This window comes from Cyprinodon tularosa, unplaced genomic scaffold (genome assembly GCF_016077235.1).
Source record: "Cyprinodon tularosa strain WSP-4 unplaced genomic scaffold, ASM1607723v1 ctg634, whole genome shotgun sequence".
Classification (NCBI taxonomy): Eukaryota; Metazoa; Chordata; class Actinopteri; order Cyprinodontiformes; family Cyprinodontidae; genus Cyprinodon; species Cyprinodon tularosa.
The window spans coordinates 950,411-962,500 of record NW_024039379.1 but is presented as its reverse complement, the minus strand read 5'-3'; the positions used below and the strand labels follow the sequence as shown (position 1 = coordinate 962,500).

At 48.8% G+C, this 12,090-nt stretch overlaps 1 protein-coding gene and 1 pseudogene across 1 annotated transcript in view; both read left to right on the top strand.

Annotated features, from left to right (window-relative positions):
* Window positions 1-11,850, top strand: part of mmrn2a (multimerin 2a) — a 21,833-nt gene extending 9,983 nt beyond the window's left edge. Inside the window, exons 2-11 of the mRNA XM_038308311.1 lie at window positions 23-136; window positions 281-387; window positions 933-995; window positions 2,381-2,587; window positions 5,507-5,856; window positions 5,940-6,104; window positions 6,173-6,625; window positions 6,700-7,039; window positions 8,991-9,473; window positions 11,155-11,850. Coding sequence (XP_038164239.1) covers window positions 23-136; window positions 281-387; window positions 933-995; window positions 2,381-2,587; window positions 5,507-5,856; window positions 5,940-6,104; window positions 6,173-6,625; window positions 6,700-7,039; window positions 8,991-9,473; window positions 11,155-11,558 — 2,686 coding nt within the window. The 3' untranslated portion in view covers window positions 11,559-11,850. The remainder of the gene's footprint in view (window positions 1-22; window positions 137-280; window positions 388-932; window positions 996-2,380; window positions 2,588-5,506; window positions 5,857-5,939; window positions 6,105-6,172; window positions 6,626-6,699; window positions 7,040-8,990; window positions 9,474-11,154) is intronic.
* The window catches only part of LOC119798741, a 171,762-nt pseudogene that overhangs the window by 44,207 nt on the left and 115,465 nt on the right, over window positions 1-12,090 (top strand).

Below are 12,090 nucleotides of genomic sequence, written 5' to 3'. Positions count from 1 at the left end.
TCCATGTCGGTGTGTCTCTCAGGAACCGCTGTGCCTTCCAGCAGAAGGAAGTTGTTACAGTAACTGAAGAGTGTAGAAAAGTGGTGAAGCAACGGGGTCCGTGTCCCAGCGGGTCGCCGAGCTGCACGAGGATCACGTGAGTAGATCTGGTGGGAAGGGGGCAGAACATGTAGATGTTCTACAGCAGGTAGAACATCTGGTTCCACAGCTGCAGCTTCATACAGGATGTTCTTCTTCTCTCTGAGGGAGATGATGAACTCTCAGTTTCCTCTGCCTGCAGGTACCGCTGGTCCACGCAGCCCACCCTCTGCCAGAAGGAGAAGGTGCTCACTGCTCTGGTGTGGCGCTGCTGTCCAGGGCGGGGAGGTCCGAACTGTGAGGAAGAAGGTGGGACCAGAAACCTTCTCCCTGAAGTTAGATACCGATCAGTTTAGCAGAGAAGATCCAGTCAGGTGGTAACCTTCTGGTTCCAGCAGGTTTAGGAAACAGGATCCTCCATCTGAGCCCCACAAGTAAGGAGGACGTCCCCTCATCTCTGTCTGTCCTCCTCTGTGTCCAGAGGTCTCTGAAAATCTGTCAGGAGGTCCAACCAAAGGCTGAATAATCATCATAATGATGATAAAGATCCACCATCGGATCTGCTTGATGCCGATAGCTCATTGGTTCCTCTCAGGAGGATCAGCGGTTCTGATTTAAGTCCATCTAAAAACCCAGGAAATCCCGAACCCCAGAACTATGGATCCACTCTGAGTCCGAACCTGTTCAGAAAAATGGGTCGGTTCTGAAAATCAAACAGCTGCTGTTTAAACTGCAGCTATTGGCTCAGTCGGACCCAAACTGGTTCTGGTTATATTAAACCGTCTGTCCAACAGAACCGACACCTTCTCCTTGTGGTGAACAAAGCAACACTAAACCTTTTTTATTCTTCACAGTCTCTGGTCTTCAGACGGATTCCAGCGGATCAGAACCTGAAGGAACCAAGGTCCAGTTTCCAGGTATGACGTCTGAGTTGGTTTTAGGAACCTTGTCAGTTCTTGGTTCTGGTTGTTGACGATGGTTGGTCATGAGGATTTCAGGCAGGGGGAGGAACTACCATCAGGATCTGGAGCTTCTCTGGTCTTCTGACACTGGAACACCCTGCTTACATCTTCCTCATTGACCTTTAGAGCAGGGAGTGGGCAGAGGGGGAGGGGCTGGTTGATGGGCGAAGTGTTTATTCCCTTCAGCTCCTCCAGACTGAACATCCTGTACTGTTGTGGTTCCACAGGAGACCAGATGTTTACCAGAGTATTTTTACCTTCCTGGGGCCCGGAGAGCTCCAAGAACAGCTCTGGAAGGTCCGACTAAAATAGAGCTCTGGCCTTTAGAGTCTGGTGGGAACGAAGCACACAGGTCCTGTCTGCTCCCAGCGCTCGCTCCCTGGAGGAGCTTCCTGTGAGCGCCATCAGCAGGAGGAGCACAATGGCAGGAACTGCTGAAATAAAGCTGACATCAGTCCTGCCCTGGCCGTTCTATGCGTGCAGCTCTGAACATCTTAAGATCAAACAGTTTCTCTTTAGACTCTGATCCAAACTCTGGTCTCAGATCAGAACCATTGTCTCAGTCTGGGTTTGGTCACTTTTCTTTATTGAAATCTGAAACCTGGATTCAGATCTGGTTCTGGAAAAGCTTCTTCCTGCTGTCAGAATTCAGCGGTCAGAGCCGCTCTGTTTTACCCACAGATAGGATTCTGATGATGAAGAAGGTCTGATGATGAAGATCAGAGCGGGACCAGTACAGGTCCAGGAGGCCCGACCAGAACCTGGATCTTCACTCTACAGCTCTCTCCAAGAAAGAGATATTTATTCACCCTGTGGAGGGTTCTGGTTCTGGTTCTGTCCCAGGTGGACCAGCTGTGACCCTCAAACATTCTGCTCAGCTTGATCCAACAGAAGGAAATCTCTTTCTTTGAGTCAGTAGTTTAGGTTATAGATCTATATCTGAAGGATTGATTTAGTCTCAGCTTTCAGGGGAAACTGGATTCTGGTTTTCTAACTTCTACAGTTCATCTAGAGCCGGGGTCAGAGGTCAAAACCGACTGTTCTGCTGGATAAGATGTAGATTAATAGATGTGCATTCCTCCTCCTCTTCCTGGTGTTCTAGGTCTGTTCTGTGGGTCAGTGACTCTCAGCTTTCCTCTGCCTCTGGGAAACGATCCGTCTGAAAGATGAAGAATCAGTGAAGAACAAAAAACATCAACATGTTTATGAAACATTAAAATGATAAATGTTTTCTGTTCAGATTAAATATCTGGTTCCTTCAGGACGTCCGACCTGCTGGCAGGGCGGTTCTGACCCAATCGGGTCGGAGTTCATCGTTTACATAATCTTCTCTGTTCCAGGCGACCCGGTTGGGCTTCAGCTGCATCAGCATGGCGACCCGAACCGGGAGCAGAGCGACTACCAGACCACCTTCAGAGCTCCTCAGAGCTCCGCCCACCCAGACTCAGGACACGCCCCCACCCACCATCACCTTCCGATTTACCATCATCATCATCATCTTCATCATCAAGGGCAGAACCAGCCGCCGTCCATGGAGCCCACTCAGGGTAAGACCAGAACCGCCACAGAGTTCTGAAGGTTTATTTCTTCCTCTCTTGAAAATTTTCTGGAATCAAACTGGGTCAGTTTTGGTGCTGCTCAGAAGGTCATCTCCAGACCAACAGGTCACGATGACATCATACACTCACTTCCTGTTTGGCTCAGTTCGCCAGATCTTTCCATGACCTCTGACCTCACAGCAGCCGGCGCTTCGTCACCTTTACAGGAACGTTCTGCTGCTTTTGGTTGATGTTCTGCAGAGTTCAGGTTCCCGGACGTTCCTGAGAAGACGTACCTGATGAAGAGAAGCCTGAATCTGTTGATCATGTCTGAATGAACCAAAGCTGGATCCATTATTCTGCATTCGACTCTGCAGGCTGCCTGATGTCCGTTCAGATCTTTCCTTCTTTATGGTGCCAAACAGGTCCAGCTGCCGGACCTCCGCTCCCGGAATCACTGATGGGGTTTGTTTGATTTTAGCACCTGGACGTCCCTGCTGCAGCGGTAGTCACAGGAGACCGGGAGCTCCCTAAAACTGTGTGACCTCTGACCTCTGCTGGGCTATTGGAGCCAAGAGGAGATCCGAGTCAGAAACTAAAGAAGAAAAACAGCACTGATGATCCAGATCTCCTTCCTTCTGCGATCAGCTGAGCTTCACTGACCATCAATGCTTTATCACTCAGGGTCTGAACCAGAACCAGAACCATTTTAAAGCAGAAGTCCATTTATATTTTCATTTATACCTAAAACTAAAACATTCGCGGTGATTTAATGAATTTAGCGTTAATCAGTAAAAACATAAAAACAATCTTTTTCGGGGTAATCCCTGAATCTGGGAGCGGCCATTTTTGCCCAAATATAGTAGCCCCTCCCTCCTGCCATCTTCCAGCAGTGACGTCACGGTGCGGTAAGCCTAGCGCCATTCTCCCCGCTTTCCAAGCTAAATCAATGGGAACTACTAGACACATCTGCAATCAACAACAATTATTGAAGATTTCCAGAGGACTTCACCATTGAAATTCACCAGAGCTATAGTGAAACTGACAATGCCCACGTGCATGGCAGCTGGATGCTGGAATACATCGGGTAAAAGTGAAAAAAAAGAGTTATTCCACCTTTCTGATTCCTGATCCTCCACGGACGGGTTGGTCGTTGGATCGCCAACTTGAAGAGGGAGGATTTGCCATCGAACTTCTGGCCAGAGAAAAAACCCGTAATATGTAGCCAACATTTGGAAGAAGAATGTTTTCAAGATGACTTGGATAATAGCGCGTTGTGACAAACAGCAGATACAGCACTGGGACTTGATCAACAGCCGATACCGCACCGTGACGTCACTAACCAGTAGGTGGCAGTAGTGTTCTTTGACAAACATGGATGCCTCCAGTAAAGCACATTCACATGAAAATTACTCTGAATTAAAAACACTGATCATTTATTGAACAGGATGGAATCATTTCAGATTTAAAGAACTTTTAGAAGTTTGAATTCTGAATATGAGCGACTTTTCCTTTAAGTTTTACAAGAACGACAACCTAAAATGGTTTAACTTCCATTTAAGCAGCAAAGGAGTAGTTTGTTTGTTTTTTCTTTGGTATAAAGTGTGGTAGGAGTGAATGAACTTTTCCTTTAAGAAAATTTAGAGCAGAACATTTTAACACAACGTTTTAAAGTATTTAAAGTGAATGCATCCAAGATGACCCATCAATCAGAGCAGTTAGAACCCAGATCAGAAGAAATACCAACAGGAAATCCCTGCAGGACCTTCAAAATAAGAGTTTAAGCTCTATGATAAATCTGAGCATCTGACTAAAAAAGATGGACCTGTTGAGTCCAGAGACGCTCTGGAGGCTGCAGACCAACCAGCAATACAATCTAAAAATAATGAGAAAAAAGTTCTTTCAAAATAAAATTACTTTCAGAAGTTCTACTAAAGCTCAGAAATCTGAAGATGCAAACTGCTGCTGAATGGATCAGATGTTCTTTAGATGTGAACTTCAGCTTTAACTGTGGGTCAGAACATCTTCTTCTCTCTGCTTAGTGACCGAGCCGAGTCGGCAGGAAGCAGCCAAAGAGGAGCAGCTCCTTTCAGAATAAAAGCTCTACGGTAGAAGTTTCAGGAAAACTGCAGGTAGAAGTTTTCTCTTCCAAAGCAGAGTCGCCTGGTTTCCACAGCGGAGCTACATGCAGATATCCTGAACTGATTCTGAGGGGAGTAAAAACAGCAGAACCTGCAGGGTCAGAAAGTTCTGGTTCTATAAACAGAATCTGTTTGGATGAAACCAGCAGGAGAAACATGGTTCCAGAAATACGCCTCCGGAACCAGGGGGAGGTTTCCATGCTGAGTCAGAACTTCCTGCTGACCCAACCCGACCCTAAGAACTACTGACATAAAAAAAGAAGTATACTTGTATCAGTACTGCATGGTACTTTGTACTTTTACTACAGCTATGATATGAAGTATCTCAGTCAGATCGATACTTATTACTGGAGTTAAGGTTCTGGTTGCACCCCCATCGGGCCGCTGTAGGAGTGTCTGAGGCTCGTTCTGAAGGCCGGACTCTTCTGGTTCTGGTCCCCAGGGGGCCGTGACCCGGCTTGGTTTCTGCTGTGTGGGTGTGAGAAGCTCCTCTGCTGTTATTTCAGCTCCTGCTGAAGCAAACATGGACGCTTTGGGTTCGGACTTTCCCAGAGGAAGATCGTGTTTGTTCTGGTAGAGAACGTCTCTGGTTCCTCTGGTCGTCCTTCTGGGTCAGGTTTCAATTAAATACAGGCACCAAAAGATCAGCATCTCCAACAGTTATTCATGCTGCTATTCATCTGGAGCGAGGAGATTAGGATCGGATCATCCCTCTATGCTGGTGATACTGGGACACTGTCAGACTGGTGTTCCTGGAACCAGTAACTGTGATGAACTTTGTCTCCAGTCACAGATGACAGAGCTCCGCGGCAGCCAGACTTCTCCGTCCAAACCGTGATGGTTCTGGTCGTATCGCAGCTGCAGCCCATCCTGCAGGGCTTCAACCGCTCCCTGGAGCTCCTCCAGCAGCAGGTGGGGGCGCTGGCTCAGGATGTGTCCGAGCTGAAGAGCGGCCGGCAGGAGGCTGACAAGCAGGGGGTCTCAGAGGCGGAGCTGGACTCCAAACTGGACGCTGTGTTTCGACAGATCGGAGACGTCCGCCGGCAGGTGGAAGAGCAGCGCAGCAACATGGAGAAGGAGCAGGAGGAGCTGCTCCACAGCCTCAGCTCCCTTAAGGTGGAGGTGGATCAGGTGCAGGTGAGTGAAAACCAAGATGGAAGCAGGGAAGACTTGGAAACCTTCAGTCCACAAAGATCTGGCTCTTTAAACTCTGATCCCAGGTCAGCCTGCAGGCCATAAACACATCACTGTCTGAAACTAAGCTGGATCTGATCCCAAAGGAGCAGGCGGAGGCGCAGCTCCACCCGCAGCAGCCTGCAGACAACACGGCGCTGTGGGATGCCATCACACGGCTGGACAGGATGGTGGTCAACAACACGGTGAAGGTCCGTCCAATCAGAACACGAAGCGCTCCGGTCCGACCGGAGCTGAAGCCAGGTGTGTTTCTGTGCAGGTGGATGAGCTGATGGAGGAGGTGGAGGCGTCTTCAGCTCAGGAGCTGGAGGCGCAGCTGAAGGATCTGGAGAAGCTGATCAACCAGACGGCCCGGAACAGCCGGATTCTGTTCATGGAGACGGGTCTGGAGGTGGAGCAGTCCAAGGTGTCGGTGCTGCGGCGGGTGGAGGAGCTGGCGGGGAACCTGACGCTCCAGCAGCAGCAGCTGAAGGAGAACAGCGAGGATGTGGACTTCCTGTACACCGATCTGCACAACCTGTCCATTCGCTGCAACTTTGACGGCCTGAAGGCCGCTTTGACGCACCTGGAGAGGGGCGTGGCCAATGCCACCCAGCTGGCCAATGAGAACAGATTAGCCCTAGAAGAGAACAGCCAGGTGGGCGGGGCCATGTGGGACACAGCCAGTGACTGGGAGCCGGCTGTGGAGGCGCTGCAGAGGGGTCTGCAACAGGTCAGGAGGCGAACAAACATCTGGTTCTTCTGATGATGAAACGTCCTGCAGACTGACGCTCCTTCCTCCTGCAGGTGGCGGAGTCCATGGCTTCAGAGCAGAACAGAACCAGGATTCTGGACCGGAGCCTGACCCACCTCAGCAGCGCAGTCTCTGCTCTGCAGGAGGTGGACGTCCAGCGGGACAACCAGGTGAAGACGCTGTCCGTGTCCTTCCGCTCGCTGCTGCAGGACGCCATCCGGCACAGCGACGTGCTGCAGCTGCTGCTGGGGGAGGAGGTCCTGGAGTTCTTGGAGTGGCCCATCCAGGACCAGGAGGCCCACTCCATCCCGGCCCTGAAGGAGCAGATCAGGGAGCTGCAGGAGCAGCTGAGGAGCAAGAAGGAGGCGAAGGAGAAGCAGGACAAAGGAGCAGGTAAGGTGGATCTAAATCCCCAAGATAGAGCTGCAGGTCTCTTCTTCTTCTTCTTTCCCGTTAACTGGATGAGGAACGAATTTAGATGATGATTCACTCAGAACATGAAATGGTTTTTAGCGCCACTCAGTGGTGAAGACTTAAAACTACAGCATTTATTAAGAACTTCCTGTTTAAACCATAGACATATAATATCAGAAAAGACCAGCATCGATCACTTTCGCCTATGTGTGCTAACGTGAATTAGCGGCGCCATCTTGGGGAGGTCGACAGCTCCGCTCTGTGTTGAGCAGGAACAGAATCTACTTTAATTCATGAATATTTAACTAATTTTATGTGTTTTTGATGAAAACAAACAAAAGATTCACTTTATTTAAATATTCTTTGTTGCTATAAACAAACATATTTATACTGGTTATATATACATATATCCCTCATATATACATATGTATGTATGTATGTATAATTATACAGTAAAAATACTGTAAAAATGGCCAGAGCTGTATATTGTTTATTTATTCTTGCACAGTATTTTATGTTTATTTTTTATACTCTTTTAAGTCGGTCACTTATTTTGTTACTTTTATACACTTTTTAAGGTCCACAGTTCTGTGACCACTATGGCTGTAACAACAAATTTTGCCATTTTTGGACAATAAAGGGATTTTTTTTATTATATTAAAATCCATCCATCCATCCATCTTCTTCCTCTTATCCGGGGTCGGGTCGCGGGGGTAGCAGCTTCAGTAGGGAGGCCCAGACGTCCCTCTCTCCAGCCACTTGGTCCAGCTCCTCTGGGGGAACCCCAAGGCGTTCCCAGGCCAGCAGAGAAACATAGTCCCTCCAGCGTGTCCTGGGTCTCCCCCTGGACCTCCTCCCGGTGGGACGTGCCTGGAACACCTCACCAGGGAGGCATCCAGGAGGCATCCTAACCAGATGGCCGAGCCACCTCAACTGGCTCCTCTCCATGTGGAGGAGCAGCGGCTCTACTCTGAGTCCTCCCTGGATGACTGAGCTCCTCCCCCTATCTCTAAGGGAGAGCCCAGACACACTATGGAGAAAACTCATTTTAGCCGCTTGTATCTGGGATCTCATTCTTTCAGTCATGACCCAAAGCTCATGACCATAGATGAGGGTAGGAACGTAGATCCACCGGTAAATCCAGAGCTTTGCTTTTTGGCTCAGCTCTCTCTGAACCACAACAGACCGGTACAGCGCACACTTCACAGCAGACGCCGCACCAATCCGCCTATCGATCTCCCGCTCCATCTTCCCCTCAGTAATGAAAAAGACCCCAAGATAATTAAACTCCTCCACTAGGGGCAGTACATCCTCCCCAACCCGGAGAAGGCACTCTACCCTTTTCCAGCTCCAGACCATGGTCTCAGATTTGGAGGCACTGATCCTCATCCCGTTCGCTTTACACTCGGCTGCGAATCGCTCCAGTGAGAGCTGTAGATCACGCCCTGATGAAGCCAACAGAACCACATCAAATATATATATATATATATATATATATATACATATACATATATTTTTAGCACCTTAATAAAGACATAGAAACAGTAATAAACTGCCCTGTGAGGAATCCTCCTTCTGTTCTCCTTGGTATGGTTAGGGTAGCGATTCGACCTCCCCAAGATGGCGCCCGTTATTCCTGCTCTGCGACAGTCAATGTGGGGTCTAGTCTTCTATGTATGTCTATGGTTGAAACCTCCTGACCTTAACCTACCTAACTGCTGATGATGCTGATTTTTCATTTTATTCCATGAAGACTTTCTGTTTCTCTTCCTTCATTCCACATCAAACATAGAAATATGTCGTCTAGATAAAACTATTAGATTCTTAGTCGCCACCCAGAGAGCTGGCATGACAGGGTTAAACCCTGAGAACATTAATGAAGGTCTCGCTGCCTGAAGCTCCTGATGACCTTCAGATCTGGTGTCCTCAGGAAGCCCAGAGGAGGTGCCCTCTGCTGACCAGCCCCCCTCCCAGCCTCTCTGGCCCCCCGGTGGCTCCAGCAGGAACAGCGGCGGCCCTCCAGTCAGGGAGAACCAGCTCCTCCTGCTGCACCCGCACGCCGGAGACGGCAGCGACCTGTGGAACCTGGAGAAGAACGTGGAGCAGCTGGAGCAGAGGCTGGTCCGTCTGGAGGAGAGGCCCTGCTCCTGCAACAACACCCCCGCTGAGAGAGGGACGCCCCCTGCAGGGCGGGATGTGCAGCTGCAGAAGGACTTGGAGCTGCTGAAGCGCGGCTTGGAGGAACATCTGAGGGTCTTCAAAAACGTTTTCAGCAAGGCGGACGTGCTGGCGGCGTCCGAGGACACGGTGGAGCTGGACAGGCTGTGGGAGCTGATGAAGAGGAAGGACAAGAAGCGAGGAGGAAGAGGGAAGAGTGGAGGAGGAGGTCATCGCAGAGAGAGGAGGGCAGCAGGTGAGTCAGGAGGAGAGTTACTAGTTAGTTACTAACTTGGTTAATACTGCTACTAACCAGGCAGAGTAACAGAAGGTTAGAATGGTCTAACCCAGGGATCTTCAACCAGCCCAAGGACCCCCCAACTGATGGAGCGGACCCCTAATTATATATATTCTATCAAACTGCTCCTATAGTTACTCTATTACAGATGGAGTAATGTAACTAAAGTAATCCCTCCCTGGGATTATTAAAGTATTTCTGATTCCTGGTTGATGGGACAGGTGTTATGAATGAAACGGTGTCCAGCTTGAAAGAGCTCCTGTGTGTCGCTGAATGTGTGCATTGATCATGGGCGGTTCTAGACAGGGGCCAACGGGGGCCAGGGCCCCTGTAGATCATGTCCTGGCCCCTGTTATGGCCGCTATAACCAAGACATGATACTCAGAGAAGTTCTAATGATGATCTGCGCTGGAACAGACATGGTTACTGATAGCTCCTTTGGATCTATGTCATTTTATGTCTTTACTAATTCTGTTTTACTAATTACTGTAAAATAATAAGGTGATAAATTCAGTGGTATTGAGATAGGATCCCAGTTTAATCTGCTACATGTTTTTTTCAGACAAATTGCTGTAATTTTACAGCTGAATTTATCAGTTTTTCTTGAATTCTTATTCAGGTTTTATAGAAAACGGTAATTTTAACTTAAAGTAAAAATATGTAAAATTCCTAAATTCTATATTTATATTGACCTAATAAGAAATAGAATTTTAATTGCATGCAGCTATATTAACATATTTGAATTTCCCTGTTTTTTATTTCATGCTTTTCTTTTAACCCATTAAAACAAGCTGGCCCCCTCCTGGCCCCCGGTACATTTGGTCTAGAACCGCCACTGGCATTGATGACTGAAAGACATCTTTTGCCTCCATTTATCTGTTTACTACAGTCTGTTGAATTCATGTTAATGTCGATTTAAATTAATCTAATTTAATTAGTGATAAGGAGGGAATATAACCCCCCCCCGCAGTACGTCCTTGGACCCCTTAAAGCTGCAGTCTGTAACATTGAGGAGAGAGCAGACTTCGACTGAAAATTTGAAGAAAAACAGGTTTCACGTCACTCCCCCACCCTCTCTGCTTCACTCATGCCCCACCTCCAAGCTCCACCCCTCTCACAGCATCTGCGCGGCTACCGCATGCGACCAGAAGCGTCCAAGCAGCGTACGCGGCATGGAGTGTGAACCGGTAAGAGCGATAACACTCACCTCCAAGCAGCTAGATATAAGATGCTGGTTATACCGAAGTTTGCCGTGTAAGCAGTTGTCGGCAGGGGCAGTGAGGGCAGTTTCTCTTTCGCTGGTGGCTGTCGCTCCGCCATGACTTCCACGCGCGTCCTCCTGACTGCGGCAGCGGCAGGTTAAGCGGTGAGGGGGGGGGGGGGGGGGGGGGGAGCTGTGATTGACACTCCAGCAGACGCTCCTCTGGCTGTGATTGGTTGTTTTGACTCGTCCCGAATTATTCTTTCCAGATTGAAATACAGGCAGTATGCGGGACCAATTGAAGCAGTTTTTTTCACAGGTTACATATCACATGTACTGCTGTCTGGGCATAGGGACAGTTTTAGCCAATATGACAAAAAAGTGATTTTAAAAACTTACAGACTTCAGCTTTAAAGAACTTCTACCTTTCCTCTGCAGGTGTGCCTTTCCCATCCAGCCAATCAGACGTCTCCTTGCTGTTTGTGGGCGGGGCCCCTCGAGGAGCTGCAGATGGAGGCGTTTCGTTTGAACCGTCTCTGAACGTGGATCACTGTTACTCCGACTCTGGGGTCTTCTCTGCTCCTGTGGATGGTCTCTACCTGTTTGTTCTGACCTCTGACCTCAGGCCAGGCTCCACCCATGTGGTGCTGAGGCGGGTGGAGGAAAGGGGCGGGGCTCTGGTGTCTCTGCGGCAGCAGGAAGTGAAGGAGGCGGGGCCTGTGAGCAGACTGGGCCTCCTGCAGCTCAGACAGGGGGAGAGAGTGAAGCTGGAGGCGAATGGGGAGTGGGCGGAGTCACAGAGCAACCTGCTCGCTGTGCTGCTGCTACAACAGACCACCTGAGGGCGCTCTGAGCTAATCGGCTGAAGGGAGGGGCGGAGCCTCAAGTGATGTTTGCACCTTAGAAACTGCAGAGCAGACCTAAGGTCTGAATGTTTGGATCTCAGAAACATTAACGTCCAAAGATACAACCGCTGACAGGACTTCACCAGAACCTGCTGGTCCAAACCGGGCTGATAGCAGGACACAAAGGCAGGCTGGGTCATTTAGCTACAGTGAGTTCTGCTAACGGCCTATAGGGGGCACTAAACCTGGAAGCTACTCGTATAGCGCTCCTAGTGGCCAACAGTAACTCAGTCCAGCTTTTATTTTCTGCTTTTTTTGTTTTGTTTCCTGCTGTTAAAAATAATTGAATGCAAATTAAACTCTGTAAATGTTTAACTATATATTCAGTATTAATGATGTTATGTTTATTAGATACTGCAGAAGTCATTAAAGATTTATATTTGAATGCAGACTAATGGCTCATCTTCTACCAGCAGGGGCTGCTGCTGCTGCGAGGATAGGAGCTGGACCTGCTTCTTTATAGTTTTAT